Below are 16,196 nucleotides of genomic sequence, written 5' to 3' on the forward strand. Positions count from 1 at the left end.
TTCACATTCCCGCCATCATCGCGCAGCTCAGCGACGCGTCGTGTGCTGCTCTGCTGTCAACAGCACCGGAGAGCAGGTGAATGCCGGCAAAACAAACTTTCTGCCTGCTCAGCAGCTACAGAAGCGACACCGGACTTTTAGAAGTTTGAAGACAAGCTCTCGTCATCGATAGGTAAGTACCTGCTCGGTGTAATCGCAACGCGATACGCTTTCCATCACCAAATTACAGACTAGCAAATTAGCCAGTTAGCTAGCGTCCGTTAGCTTGTTAGCCGAGGTGCTAACGTCGGCCTCCTCCATCCCATTCAGGGGCTGCGGACGGGCATACGACATTATCCGCATCCAAAGGGGCTTTTTTACTTTTGGCTAGCACCTTTTCTTGGAGTTGCCGGTTTGGACAGGTAATTCTGTGGGAGCATCGATGCCTTGAGCTGAGAGGGAACATCCCGTGTTGTTGTGCACGTACCAGTCGTTGGCTACCGCGACTCAGAGTGGCCGTTAGTTTGGCTAGTTTGATGGCAGATGCAAACATGGGCTTTTATTGAAGCTGCTAGCAAAGAAAATCACAAGGCACGAGCTGCCACACGCAGCCAAACAAGCTGTTTTATTTGTCAGAAATGCATTGCGAGCGTGCTGTCCGCTTTTCTGCTGCGAGATGCTGCGCTGACTCCTGTCAGCTTGTTTTGGATGGTTTGTACTTTCTTGTGACTTTGACAACGTGGGTTGCCTGCTCTCGTTATCTGAGCTCAGCCTCGGAAACTTTGAAGTTGCTTTCACCGAGACGACTACAGGTGATATTAGTGTTATTACAAAAAGAGGTGCTATGTTCATTTTAGTGGCTGCTTCTGTTCGTTAAGCTCATTATTTTCCTGCAGTATTTAACTAGAGTAATCAAATTCAGAACTACCTGACCATTGGTTTAAACTGCTCCTGCTGAACACATTCAGTTGTTATAAATATAATGTGCTCAGATTGTGTGACAGCGGATCCAATTTGTCTTTTTTAGGATTAGTTTGAGTCCCAGTCTCCCAAGTGCACCAACGGGATAGAAAGCCATGGCAACTGTAGTGCCCAAACTCTCCAGCGCTGGGGCTGTGAAGATCCGTTTCACCAGTCTGGACCTGGGCACCACCAGGTGGAAAGAAGGGACGTTTGAGATTTTGGAAAAGGACAATAAAGTTAACCTCTGCCTGAGATTCAACTGTGGAGGAGCTTCCAAAACGTTCCAGGTATTTTACTGTTTTTTTTGTGTTTTACTGTGTTTACTGTTGTTTATAAGACCCCAAAAAATGTCTTACTTTCACATTGGTCTTTATTATTGTCATTTTTTTGTTAATGTCCTAAGAGGTACTGATTTCGATTTTAGTGGTCCTTTTGATTATGATCTAGCAACCTTTTGCACTTCATCCAGATAGAGTATTGTTTTATCTGGGTCAGCTGGCTCAGAAGGTACTGTGGGTTGCCTGTTATTCTTGGGATTGTTGTGTCAATTCACATGTCAAAATAAGATTCCTTGGGGTGAGTCATGCCACCGCCTTATTTTGGTGTGTAAGAGTGAATGAGTTAGATGAGAGGAACGTTTTTAAAAAAAAAAAAAAAAAAAATGTAAGAATGCACCAGACTTGCAAATTAAACAGCTGATTTAAAAACAGAGAAAAAGACACTGAACCCTCATAATCCTGCAAGAAACCACACACAAAAATATTAGGGGTGCAATGATACTCGTATCAATATTGAACCGTTCGATACAGTGCTTGCCGTTCGGTACGCATATGTATCGAACAATACAAAAATATTAGGGGTGCAACGATACTCGTATCGATATTGAACCGTTCGATACAGTGCTTTCGTTTCGGTACGCATATGTATCGAACAATACAAAATTTTTAATTTATTTTATCAACTTTTCTTCTGACGATGCTGTCTGTGTTGAGAGCTCAGTGGATCTGCGTTCGACTACTCCGCCTAGGCTGCACTGTCAAGCGCAGATCCACTGAGCGCAGCACAAGCTAGCAAGACAGAAGCTAAGCTCGTTGCAACATGGCAAATTGAACCTCCCCCACCCTCATTCAGATCTGGCGTTTGGAACTATTTTGGTCTTCATGTGAAGTATGACCCTGAAGGTAAGCGCGTCATGGACAAAAGTAAAACAGTATGTCGGATGTGCCACGCAATGCTCAATTACATGGGTGGGAACTACTGCGTTAGCGCAGTTTGCTCGTTAACGTGTTGACGCAGTCCAGCCCCACGCACAGGGCGATCCGCGGTAGCTCGTTAACGGAGATTTGTCATGTTAACGTCATTTCAGATTAACGCTGACAGCACTAGTGGGAACACAACGAATATGACTGCACATTTACTCCGACATCATCCTAGTGCAAAGACAAGTGGAGGCAGACAAAAACAACAAGCACGCATGTTACAAACTTTACCTGAGTCATTTAGACAGCTGTTAGCACATGATTCTCCTTATGGGGACCTGATATGTTTAATATGCTGCTGAGAGTATACCCCAGAAGAAGCGTATAGTATAGCTTTTATTTTGGAAAGCCATTTGTCTGTAATAAACTCTCTTTTCCAAAGATGAGTGATTTCTCGATCAGATAGGTTTATTTTTTTTATTACTTTGTTGTTTCAACAACATTAAATTTAAAAACTACTTCTGAGTTAAAATATATATTTATAATTTTAATAAATGATAAATTAAAAAAGCGCATCGATCGAGAGATCGAGAGATCTTATTTATTTTTTTTGAGTTGCTTTCTCGGTTGAAAAGACTCCTACTAATGGATGGCTAAATGATGATATTTCTTTTTAAAGCATTACAGGAACAAACTTTTTAAATGGCACCCCATAAATCAGTCTTACATGTCTGATTCATGTCAGTACTAGAAGAATCTAAGCTGTCAGCTTTGAGGCATTATCCAATGAATGAGCAGTAGCTCTGCACTGAAGCCATGAATGAACCGGATTAGAAACATAATCTCACCCATGGCACATACCAGGGTTTGTTCAGCCCTCGGGTCAAGTGTTTTTAATGCATGCCTGTACTTCTTTTAGATGATCCCATATTCCAGAACTAAAATATTTCAGACTGACTGATGTGATTGGGTCTAAAAAGAATAATTAATATTACCCTTCCTCTTATTTTGAAAGTTCAGTTGCTGCTAAAACAGCTAGCTTCCTGTCCTCTTTTTCCCTACTAGTAAACCTCTTGTTTTTGCAGTTCAACTTAACCACTCCTATCTTAGTCCTTATTCTGCTCTGCTGATCTGCTGTGACCTGGTGGGTCACTCTGACCCAAACCTGCATCAGGAGATAAACTGGTTCATGGCTAGTAGGCCATGCAGGACAAGGACCACAGCATCTGCTGCTGTTTAACTCTCCCCTACTAGGAGTAACCTTGGATGCTCTTTTTTTTTTTTTTTTTTTTCTTATTCTTTTCTTTTTTCTTTTTTTTTTTCTTTTTTTTTTTTTTTAAAGATTAGCCGTTTCTGTAATATTTCAGGCCTGCTTATGGAACAAAATGCCTGGGTTTAAATTGGAAGTTATTAAAGGTGGTCTCTGCCTATGCAAACCACATATTTATTCAAATACTCAGGTGTCAAAACCCATCTTTATGGGCGCAGGGGAGGTTGTCAAATGTTGTTTTGATGGGGAAAGCGTTAAGACAGAGAGGCTGGAGTTTGTCTAAGAGATCAGAAACTCTAACCCATTCACACGAAGTTTGTTATTACTTTCTTTAATAAAGTGTGTGTGCCTTCTCTCGATCCCCTCCTACCAACACAATATAACTGAAGTTTGTAGGAAAGTCTGGAAAACTTGGAGGCGCTAACACTGTAATGAATCTGTCTTGCTCCATTGCTAGGAAAGTCAAAAAAATTGAACCCCCACGACTGTTATAATTTCCAAACAGACATATAAGAGCTTTTCTGTAATAGTCTGGAGCAAGAGAAGTAAAACAAAAAAAACTTTGTCATCACAGTCAAGTGTTCTGAGTCTCTTGTTACGAAGAACCTCACTCCTCAGATAGCATGATATAAGACCTATTGAAGAAAGTAATAGCTGATAGAGTGAGGTTTGTCATATAGAACTAGTTTGTTCAAAGGTATACTTTATCAACAAGTATGATGTGAGGAGAAAGATGATGACGATGATAATGTATATATTACTATTGTATGTAATAGTAATAATCATGAATCCGAATATTTGCTGTTCTTTGCTCTCAGCTGAACCAGAACGTGAAAAATATTAGCCAGAGTGCCAACCGCATCGTCCTGACTCTGAAGGATAACAGTGTCATCACGCTGGACAAGATGCCTCCACCTTTGGTTCAGAAGACTAAAGAATACCTTGAAAAGCTGAAGCAAGGAAAGCCAGGTAATGACACCCCTGCACATTAAAAAACAACAACAAAACAAACAAAAAAAAACCAAACAAAACTGAAAGATTTTTATTTTTTATTTTTTTGGGAATTAATCCTTGTATGCTCTTCCTGCAGAGAATGGTCACTTTTTCTCTGCAGCTTCATGTTAATATATTAATATTTCTTAAGTTGATGCAGAGTTTCAAGTAGGGATGTGCTCGTCTGGCTGACCAGTCGACTAGTTGTTGCTATTGTCACTAGTTGATAACAGATGTACTAGTCATTTAATCTATTTGGTTTACATTTAATTGATACCCAATGTTAGTAACAGGGTTTGTACAGGTGCTTGAAATCCTTATCCTTATAAATGCTTGAATTTTATTTTGTCTTTTCAAGGTTTGAAAGGTACTTGAATTTCAGATGTTGTGCTTAAAAGTGCTTCAAATTGTAAATGTATTTCATTCACCACAAATAACTATCTGATTGAATAGTTTTCTTATCAGATAGAGAAATAAAATTAGTTGCTAAGTGTAAAAACAAAATTTCTCCACCTGGGCTGCCTTGCACCTCTGCATGTCATCAGTTTGCTTGAAGAACAGGATTCATTTGTATCCTATTAAATAAACAAAACATCTGTAGCTGTCATGAAAACTTATGCAACAGGTTGTTGCGAAGTAAGGTGTGTGTTAGTCTGCTTTTAAATCTATGATCTGAATGCTTTATGCATCATGGCAATGCAGCAGTGTTATTTTTATTTTTTTTTTATTATTATTTTTTTTTATTATTTTCAGTTCAAGCACATAGATTAACTTGAAGTGATGCTGACTCTACAGTGTAACGGGATCATTTTTATGCTTTTTTTTTTTTTTTCCCCCTGAACTTTTTGTTTATGCTGCAGTTTTAAAATCATCCCTCGGAAGTGCCAACTTCAGTGTGCTCGGGAACAGATCTGTGAAAAATGAGGCTAACCCGTCCGGGGAGAGACAGGTGATCAAGAATGCAATAACAATCTTAACTTAAACACATGTGGACAAACGTACATGTGTTTAACTTAATTCCTCCTGGTGTGTTCAGACGACACTGAGGCGGCAGAGCGCAGAAGGCCGGGAGGACACGACACCGAGAAAACCTCTCGGCAGCCCGAGCAGAGCGGCTTCCACTCCCACTCGCACAGGACTGTCTGAAAACAGGCAGGCTGGGAATTTTTAGACTGTATTACACAGAATAAATTAAATTAATTTATGAATGTTTAATCCTGCCCCATTTGGCATGTGAATTATTCGATGTTTCTGTTTCTCAGGAGCGAGAAGAGAAAGCGACTCCTCACTCCTGATAACGACCTCAGTGAGGATTACCCAAAGGAAAACGACTCCTCGAGGTATAATCAGCACTGAATTGCAGTGCTGTTGGTGACTCATAGGATGACCTTATCTCTGCAGCCTTTTGTCTGAACCACTGCCTGTTTGTTTTTTGCAAATCTTGTGGCGAGATAATTAAAACTGTAACTGGTAATCAGTAGGTCGCTACTTTCATCGGCAAAATACGAACCTTGATTGATAGACTTTATTTTACTGAATTTGAGTAACATTTTTCAGCAACAACAAGGCGACTTCTGACCCCTCCTCCAGGAAGTTTCTTCTGAGCTGCAAAGAAAAGCTGAAGCAGTCAGAGGAGAACAGGAGCTCAGGTAAACCCAGCAGCACCACCTTTTTGTAATCTAGTTGCACAGCATTCTCTATGCAAATTTTTCCCAGACACTGATACACTCATGTGCCTCCTTAACTGTAGCTCCTCTTGGGTCAACTCCCCTTCAGCCATCATCTTTCTACGGCAGCCGATCTGCGACTAAAGACTACAGCCAGAGCCACTCTTTTCTGGACAGGTGAGTTGCTTCATGGCTCAATTAAAATGCAAAGCAGCAGCAGTTTGAACCTAGGATCAAGAATTTAAAAACAGTACTATTTGATACTTATTTAAAGGGAACCTTTTGATTGTTCTTCGAAGATGACTTCTACAGTACCTGCCCTCCATGCTAGCTTTGGCTTTCTGTGATTCTTCTATTTATAGATTATCTCCCACTTTGCTGATACCTGGTAGCTAGTAGCCATCATGTGTTTTGTTTCAAGGTTACAAACAGCTTCTAACTGCATTATCGCCACTATGTGATAGTGCATTATATCCTACCAGGCAAGGGAAAGTGAATATTTTGACATAAAATATAGTCACATAAACTATGATTTTTTTTTTTAAAGATCTTAACTGTCTGTATTTTAGTTAATAATTTTTAGATAATTTCAAGATCATTAGAATACTTGTGAGTTGTGTTCCTGTAATTAGAAAGAAATCTAAACCTAGAATTAAAAGTACGTCTCCCAATTTGTCTTGATTGACTTAGATATATATTTATGAAGATCCGAAATGAAATCTTAGATAAGAAAAAATCAGGTCTAAAGATTCTGTCCCAGATCTAATTTCAAAAGTGAATTACTTTCACAAGGTTGAGCCAAGCTTTCCCACCTGCCTGCAGACTTTTCCAAGCTTCCTGCTAGACTGATGGTGGGTGCTTAGAGTGCTGGCTTCAAACCTGGGTAGGTTTTGATTAGTTAAAATCAGATGAAAGGAACCAGTCATCTCCTTGGCCCAGGTGATAACAGGGGAGAACATTTCTATTCATCCAGTGATTGATTTTTAAATCTCCTCAGGCCATCCAGTACTGCACAGACCCCCACAGCCAAAAGGAGCCTCATGCTACCGAACCACTCCACTCCCTTTAAGAAGGTACGACCCTCCTTGGACTACGGTGGCTGGAACAAGCAGAGGCCCTCTACCCTGGCACAGCCTCAGGCTCCACTGCAAGGGTACAGATAAGCCAGCTCCACTTGATATGAAATTAATTTGATCCATGACACCAAATAACAAGGGAAAAATCAAAACAACAAGCAGTTTTTGAAACTTCTGTTATTCATTTAAGATTTTCCAACCTGGGCAACACCTGCTACATGAATGCCATCCTGCAGTCCCTCTTCAGTCTCCCCTCCTTCTCTAATGACATGCTGAGGCAGAGCATCCCATGGAAGAAGTTGCCCATCAATGCCTTGCTCAGGTACTGTATTATATTATTATAGGTTGATAGTAACTGTTGTTTGTTAACAATACTCTGGATTGTTGTCATTTTTAACATAGGTGTTAAATGACACAGGAAGCAGTTTAAATGAACTTTGTTATGATCAGTGTCCTGTCTTCACTCTGTGCAGGCGATTTGCTCACCTCATGGTGAAGAAGGATGTGGCCTGTCCAGAGACGAAGAAAGACCTTTTGAGGAAAGTAAAGAGTGCCATCTCCTCCACAGCGGAGCGTTTCTCTGGAAACATGCAGAATGTAAGTTTCCCACTTAAACTCATGTATATGACCAGGTATGCTTTTCAGTTGAGATTGTGTGCCCACATATGAAAAGGGACAGCAAAACAAATCTTTAAATTGCACCTTTGAAAATTTAAGAATAATAGTGTAGAGAATAACTTTTAGTAGAAGGTTTATGTTTAAAGAGCACAGTTTAGAAATTAAACAGGTAATATAGGTTTGCTTTTCCCAGTGTTTTCTCTAACTTCTTCCTCTAGTCCCAAATTACAGTAAGACTGTTTATTATTAATGTTGAGCTCATTTTGGGCTCAGAATACCTGCTGAAGGACAGTCTGCAATTCTAATTATTATCTAATTAGTAATAATTATCTAATTATTACTCTGTGTGTTTGGACTGAAGATATAATGTATTTGCTCAAAAATTTCTCTGGTGCCACAGCTAAAAATTGAACACAGACTACAATACCAAAAAAAGGTGTGCATATACAGTAGTGTGTAGCACAGTAAAATACAATACGACACAACAAGTGTCCAGCGAGGTAAAATTATGTGAAAGAGGCTAAAAACAAAAAGGAAAGTGTTTTAAAAGTGATAAATAAGTAAAAATCTAACACAGTAGAACATGTAGAAACATGTGATACAGTACAGAGCTCAGCAATTCAATGATAATGTAATTAAATAAAAGCTGACTATAATGCAATCAAGTGACTTTAGAAAGTGTCTCAATTTCAAAGCGAAAGTAAAGCAAATATGAGATGGCACGCTGGTTCAAATTATGACTTTTGGCTTTCAAAGGAGGATCTCTCTTCCCCCCCCCCCCCCCCCCCCCCTCCCCTCTTCCCATCCATTTCTGTTTGAGGCTGCCTGCTCATAGTTTTGTGATAGATGTGCATCATCACAACTCTGTTGTTTTTTTTGTTTATAACATTCAATATTTAGTATTTACTGTTATTTACACTTATCTAGGTTGTTGCTTTGATCTCTGTATTGTGGTGTTCTCTTGTTGTTTGTTTTATTTTCTTCTTCTTTTAATAGCTGTTCTAACAAATTTTCTCAGTGTCTCTTACTGCCCCCCCTCCCCTCTGTTTTTCTGTCTTTCTCTCTCCCTTTCTTTCTTTTTGTCTAATAATAATATAGATCAATCAAGTGGACCAACATGGCATTGCCATACTTTCTCCACTTAAAAAAAATAAATCCGTTGAGCATCTTTCTTCAGACAACAATTCTGATTGCTAAAGTACCGACCAGGAGAGGCAAAAAACCCCCCCCAAACTAAAACACACAAAAGTTAAATCTTTCAGGCTTATGGTTTAAAGTGGCTGTGAATAAAATCCTGTTTTAAACCCCTACATGTTTCTTGTTTTTCAGGATGCTCATGAATTCTTGAGTCAGTGCTTGGACCAGCTGAAGGACGACGTGGAGAAGATGAATAAGAGCTTAACGAACGAGGCCGCCTCCTCCTCCTCATCTTCTGTAGTGGGTGAGAATGGTCTAGAGGGAACGTCATCGGCAGTCAAAGCAGAGCCTGGTGATGAGGCAGACACCTCGCGGATCTACACCTGCCCCGTGGCGGTCAACATGGAGTTTGAGGTGCAGCACACCATCACGTGCAAAGGGTGAGGCTGGTCTCCTGCCTATCATTCAAAACTCTCGATGAAGGTGAAAGGTGTTTGATTCCCTCTTTGTTGTGTTGCAGCTGTGGCGAGGTGGTGAACAAGCGAGAACAATTCAATGACTTGTCCATCGACTTGCCGCGAAGAAAGAAGACACTGCCGCTTCGCTCCATCCAGGACTCCCTGGATCTGTTTTTTAGGGTGAGTCACTGGTCCCGTCATCCTGATGCCCCCCATGTTGGATCAAAAATGACCAACAGGGTCAGAGGAGTGCACTTATTAGCTTAGTATGCGCAATGAGGCTCAAGCAGGAAAAAACACTGTAGCATTTTAGTTTGCAGTTTACAAACTGAGAGAGCCTTTGTGAGGAGACACAAAAAATAGAATTTCTTTCGAGACAAGCATCGGCTGGATGTAATTTCATATATAATTAGTTACTTTTTCTTTTTACAGATGGAGGAAATTGAGTATTCGTGTGAAAAGTGCAACGGGAAATCAGCGACTGTTACGCATAAATTCAGTAAACTACCCAGGTATCTACAGTCTGTTTAAACACACACAGTAAAGACACGCAATAAACACTAAAGATACAGCACATATGGAAAACATTGAAAGCATAACCAGCTTATGGAATAAAAAGAATTTAAGTGCCTAAAAACCTTTGTCTTCACAGAGTGCTTATCCTACACCTGAAACGGTACAGCTTTAACGCTCAGCTGTCTCTAAACAGCAAGCTGGGTCAGCAGGTCTTGATCCCACGATACCTGACCCTGCTCCCCCACTGCACCGAATCTACAAGACCCCCCATCAGCCTTGGCTGGAGCCCTCAAGCTGCCTTGTAAGATGGGAGAAAACATTTTAATATGCATACAAATTTAATTCTGTGTAAATACATTAGATGGCTGGAGTGATTTCAGTTTTAAAAGGCCAATTGGCAATGTTTTGACATCTCCTGCAGCCATGATTTTTCATGTTGGTTTAATACCCCAGAGAGGACTACATGTAATAAAGTCAGCATTTAGTTTGCAATTTAAAGGAAAAACATGCAAATATTGCTCCTTTAAGTAAAACTTAACAATCAGCCTAGAAGTAGAGCTCCAATAGCAGCAAGAGTTTTATTTGCCTTTGTTTTTCTCAAAGGTCCAGAACACTTAAAACGTCACAATTGGTCAACTCGTCCACAGCGCCTCTTCGGTAAGTTCTGCAACACTTGCAGAGGAAAAATGACTTTTGTGCTTTAACAACCTCTTTAAACAATGTGTTATCTGACTGAAGGGTTTTCTGTTTGGGCTTATGAATTTATTTGCTGAACATGTGACTTTGTGTAGTAGGATCGTAGGGAAAACTTCCAACTCCAACTGTACCTCCATCCTTGTGGACTCTGACTGCGAAGAGGGGCCTAACAGGAAGGTGAGCGCGAGCCGCAAGCGACGCCTGAGTATCTGTCTGCCTGACGACGATGATCGCGCTGAAGAGGTGAGCATCTGCTTTTACACTTTAACAAACAGAATCCAGCCTCCTCTGGCGTCTTCTGTTGTGACACAGTTTAATGTGTTTTCAGAGGGGGGCAGCAATCGATTCAACAGACTTCAGTGGCATCAATGATGATGAAATGCTGGCGGCTGTGCTGGAGATTAGTCGCCAAGAGGCCGGGCTCTCTGCACCTCCTCCTCTGGATGATGAGCCGACAAGCAGCCCGGACACCGGGTTTGGGGACACAGATGCACATGACTTGGCCTATCACGCAGATCTGCTAGAAGCAGATAGCAAACAGCCCGCAGGTACTCTAACGGGATATTTAAGCAGAGACAGTATGAGTTTCAAATCTATTGCAAGATTTCTTAACAGCAAAGATGATGGTAGATGTACAGCTTTCAGGGGAAACAAAGTTTTTATTTTAGGAAAACATTTGCAAATTTTAAGAGTGGTTAGATTGGAGTTTTGGTACTTAAATGCAGATGTGTTTATTTATTTATTTTTGTTTGTTTGTTTTGTTCTGCTGACCACTAAAGTTAAAATTAATTAAGATCATGCTGCATATAAATGGCCAGAGGTATTTCGGGAAGGCTGCCAAGTGATCAGACTCACTTCTTGGAGTACTTAAACTTGCAATAGACTTTTTTGTTTTTTTTGTTTTTTAATACGGGATCTGCATCAGGTTTTTATTACATGTGACATTTCTAAGAAAGGCTCATTCATGTTTCGTTCCATATTCTCTTGAAAGTACATGCTGCTTAAATTGATTGTGGGTTTCTACATTCACATAAACCCTGGGTTACCAACAAATCCAACAAAAAAACCCAACTTCACGTATCAGGTTTGCTGACTCGAGTATTTGCTGAACTCTTGTAGATGTGCTGGACTCCTTGGACCTGACCATGGATGAAAACAAGGAGAACCAAACTCCAGAGAGTGGTCAGCAGCAGGGGGAGCTGGACTGGGTCCAACAGTACAATCTGGATCAGGAGAGAGAAGAACAGGAGCTGCAGCAGGCTTTGGCACAGAGCCTCCAGGAGCATGTAAGACCAGAGAGAGACTGTGTAGCATTTAACACATCTGCAGCTCAATTGTTTTCATATTTCAACACAGTGGAGACACTTTGATGCACCTAAATGGAAAAAGTGCTTACTTTCAGCTGCTGAAGAGAGAATGGTTGGAGCCCATCAGAAGGGATGCTACATTTACATCCCTCTGACCCAAATGGACCTTTGTATAATCCAATGTAACACCTGAGTTTGGTGCACCAGTTCTACCAGTGTTAGATGCTCACAACAATTTTTTTTCTAGCTTCCAGTAATGGTGACCTTCCATTTGCTGTTAGATTACAGTAGATCTCTCATTATCCTTAAATATCATTGACTACTCTGAAGTCTTTCACCAACTAACAGACCTGATGCAGGAAAATAAAACTTATGACATCATCTCTACAGGAAGCTCAGGAGATGAGAGAGGACGATGATTTGAAGAGAGCCACTGAGCTCAGCTTGCAAGGTAAGAAATACAATTTACTCCCAGGAATCGTCAGCACACGCTTATTTGACCAACTGTGTTCAGCTGATTTTTGTATTGTGATGGTTGCTGTTGATCCCGCTCAGCTGGCAGCAGTGTGGCGATGTAAATAAGACTGAACGCAGCCACTAAACAAAGAAATTTGACTGGATATTTGCAGATCTGTTTAGTCAGCACAAACAAATGTTTAAAGTGTTCTTTAATCAGACTCTGAGCAATGTGAAAATACTGCACCGGCGTCGTCATCTCCTCCTCATTCAACAGAGTTTAACAACTCCCTGCCCGATCTGCTCTGCTCGGATGATGACTCTGGCAACGAGGATGTGCTGGACATGGAGTACACTGAAGCAGAAGCCGAGAACCTGAAGAGAAACGCAGAGGTATATCCAGCTGGCACACAGTGTAAAATGCTGCAGAGCACAAAAAACAGCAAATAGTTTATTCACCTTAAATACAACGGATGTATAATCACTATGCAAAAATAAAAACAGTGTTTTACAAATGTAAACCTTAATAAAGGGTCAGTTTACACACCACAGATAAAGTCTTAGATAATCTGCAGGACACTGAGTTGATTATGAATCAGAACATGGTGAAATACACGCACTGATTAAGAAACTGCAGAATAAGTTAAATAAAGCAGCAGACTGATGATAACTTATTGGTTGTGGCCTGCATTAACCTGCCTATGTATCCTGTAATCCACAGAGTGGGGAGTTGGCCAACTCGTTCAGACTCATCAGTGTGGTCAGTCACATCGGGAGCAGCTCCTCCTCTGGTGAGCACTTGTGTTTGTTTGTGCCTCCGAGTTTAGGTCCTCATGTGTTTTGACAGTGACAAATTATTCAGGAACAATGAAGATGAGTCAAAACTGTGTATGAACACTTTAAGGAACTGCTTTGATGTTTACGCTGCTTTATTTATATCCCTTATTATCTCAAATGTCAATGAAGAAATTGGCAGCCAGAAATAAAGTTTATTTATATTAAGAATCCTTAAATTATCAGGGAAAACACTGCTGGATGAAACTGTGTGGTCTTTACTTGGTGTGGGTTTGTGGGTCTCTTGCCTTTAGTTTTGTCTTCAGCAGTAAATTTTGTGAGAGCCTCAAATAATGGTCAGCACCTTTCAGCAAAAACATGATCTAGCCTGTCCTGATCTGATATTAGATGATGAATATTAGCTGACCAGGTAAAACAGAATTGAAATCTAAGACATTAGCTAACTTAATGGTTGTAGGTTTTAGGAGGAGCCACTGATAATGTGGCTATAAAAATGTTTTTTGTTTTTTAATCTTTCAGGCCACCAACACAGTGGAATTTAAAAAAAAAAGAAAAAGTATCATTGTCCAAACACTTATTTACCTGACTGTATACTAAAGCTAGAACCATAAAGTTAGCTCATGTGTCAGGCAGAGGTTATATTTGTCCAATAACTTTGGATAAATGCTGGTGACATCATCCTTGTCTATACGTGGATGGCGTGGGTGTGCCCTCTGTGTCTGTCGCTGTCGTGACTATAGACTTCAAGAACCAAATGCTTGCTCTGTGAACAAATATTGATAGATTGTTCCCCATCTTTATCTTCCCTGTAGGCCATTACATCAGTGACGTGTACGACATGAAGAAACATTCGTGGCTGACCTACAATGACCTGGACGTGTCTCGCACGCAGGAAGCAGCTGTCCAGCGAGACCGTGACCGTAGCGGATACATCTTCTTCTACATGCACAAGTGAGTGTGCAAGTCCTCCTGTCAGCTGGTTATAGATGTCACTGTAATGATGTGAGATGCCCTGCTAATAACACGCTGCTACCTTGTGATCTCTCAGGGATGTGTTCGAGCAGCTATCTGAGATGGAGAGATCTGGAGCCGGAAGCACCTCAGAGGCAGGAAGGAATGTCCTGCAGCCCCTCTGAGCGCAACGTCTTTGGACGCCCACCCACACTCAACCACAGCTGATCCTGTTAGATAAAGCTGCCCTGTGAATCCTCCTATACTACTGATTGCCGTCCCTTTTAGGTAGCCTTCAGGCATTTCCTTTTTCCTCTACAGATCACTAAAGGCCAGGATAAAAATAACACCTGATGATGCCGACACAGGGGCTGACCTGTCAAGACTCTTTCAGATACCAGAAATGCAGTTAAAATGTTCCGTGGATCAATTTTTGCCTCCGTGTTTTTGGGGCTGGAGTCTTTCTTTGCTATCATTTTATCAACGGTTTTGTAAGGTTTAATTTTGTTGTTTCTTTCTTAAAGACTTTTCTTCAGACTTTTACTTCAAACTATCAAACACTGGGCGCTCCTGGTGCTTTGTAGATTGTATGTTTGCAGACCCCTTTATTTCCCATATAAGCAAAATAAAGATATATTCTATGTTGGAGTATAAGCTATTATAGAATTTAGAGGGTTGTTGTATTTAGCGGGTACATTTGGTGCAATATTTGTTACTGGCACAAACTGGTCCATTCAAAACAGCTTTCTGTCCCACAGTGTGGATGTCTTCCCAGTTGCTTTTTGTACTTCATGTGCAACCTGATATTTTTTGTGTGATTATTTCCATATTTTAGAGGTGTGAAAGAACGTGCATTCATTAATATTTAACTGAGCTTTTCTCAGTTGATCACACTTTGTTGTTTGTTTGGGGTTTTGACCTTGTGCCTCCCAAGAAAAGTTTTATAAATATGTGCATACAAGCTTTACTTTGGAAAGTCGCACAACCTTGTTGTTTTTGAATGTTTGTCAAATCTGAAACAGTGTGCAAGTCAGAGTTTCTTCTATAAAGCCAACAGATTTTTATATTTATTGCATATAGAAGGGGGTTGGTTTCTCTTAATTAGCCCAAAATATGAGCCAAGGCAAATGGAAGTCATTACTACTTTATAACCAGAGAAGATACAGTACCTGTTGCATAATATCTTTTATTTCAACACCTTTAGAACAAGTGTTAAGCATTTAAAGTGCCCCTGTTATGCTCATTTACATGGTTAAAGTGTAACTGTGGGATTAAACGCCTTATTGTTCAGGGAAGGAACCCGTTATCTGCTCCGTTTTAGTGCCTGTCCCTTCAAGGCACCTGTCTTCTGCTCTGATTGGTCAGTTGATAACATTAATATTCTCAGACTGACTGTTAAAGCTGTAGCCATGTTTGGAAGACGTTTTTACCTGTAAATACAGTCGGAATCACCTGTTGATTCTTTATTTCAAAATGTGCCAAACTCACTGCTACTAGGGCAGTACATCGTGATGTAGATTCGTTATGGACTACAAACAATGCCTTTTAGCAGCTCTGTGTTTTTGTTTTAAAGCAGTTTCACCCTACAAGTATTTATTCAATGATGGAATAAATAAACAGTAGTGAGTGTTGGAGATGCTGGATATTTTCACTTCTGTTTGTCTTCTGGTCTATAACTGTAGGGAGATTTTATTTTATTTTTTAATTTTAAAAAGCATAAAAGGGGCACTTTATGAACCAGTTCCTGTCAGGCATGAAATATGTGGAATATTCTGTTTATTACTGGGCACCGACTGTGTAACTTTTATTCTGTGAAAGGAAAAAAAAAAAAAGCTCACTCGTACACATGCTATTATAGACTTAATCTGTACAGCAGATTATTCCCTCAAATTAGCACAACATGGCATTAATTTCAAAAATTAAATCACTGCAGACCAAATTTGACACAACTTCTGTCTTTATATTTGGGGATTTTAGGAAGTGTGCACTGATTAGCCGACTTCCTGTTGCACCACGCTGTGTTAATTCTCCAGGTGTTTTAATGTCTGCATTGATTGACGTTTCTTAAATGCCTCTCCTGAACATGCTGTCCTACACGCAGTGTAAAGAGCATAA

General features: G+C 40.4%; 1 protein-coding gene across 2 annotated transcripts; it reads left to right on the forward strand.

Moving 5' to 3' along the window:
• The first annotated feature begins 11 nt into the window (after positions 1–11).
• usp37 (ubiquitin specific peptidase 37) lies at positions 12–14,740 on the forward strand. 2 transcript variants are annotated; one of them, XM_026143775.2, is made up of 24 exons: positions 12–172; positions 1,007–1,229; positions 4,230–4,380; positions 5,265–5,353; positions 5,441–5,556; positions 5,667–5,744; positions 5,962–6,053; positions 6,155–6,248; positions 7,069–7,224; positions 7,338–7,469; positions 7,621–7,744; positions 9,095–9,342; positions 9,423–9,540; positions 9,793–9,872; positions 10,013–10,177; positions 10,480–10,533; positions 10,668–10,815; positions 10,901–11,120; positions 11,692–11,858; positions 12,270–12,330; positions 12,613–12,728; positions 13,057–13,126; positions 13,943–14,081; positions 14,179–14,740. In XM_026143775.2, exons 2-24 carry the CDS (start codon positions 1,056–1,058, stop codon positions 14,264–14,266), a joined length of 2,880 nt encoding a protein of 959 aa, XP_025999560.2. In that variant the 5' UTR covers positions 12–172; positions 1,007–1,055; the 3' UTR covers positions 14,267–14,740. The 2 variants fall into 2 exon arrangements, with proteins under 2 accessions (XP_025999560.2, XP_025999561.2); XM_026143776.2 differs by having other exon boundaries at positions 10,671–10,815.
• The last annotated feature ends 1,456 nt before the right edge of the window (positions 14,741–16,196 follow it).

This window comes from Astatotilapia calliptera, chromosome 16 (assembly GCF_964374335.1).
Source record: "Astatotilapia calliptera chromosome 16, fAstCal68.1, whole genome shotgun sequence".
In the NCBI taxonomy this organism is placed as follows: Eukaryota; Metazoa; Chordata; class Actinopteri; order Cichliformes; family Cichlidae; genus Astatotilapia; species Astatotilapia calliptera.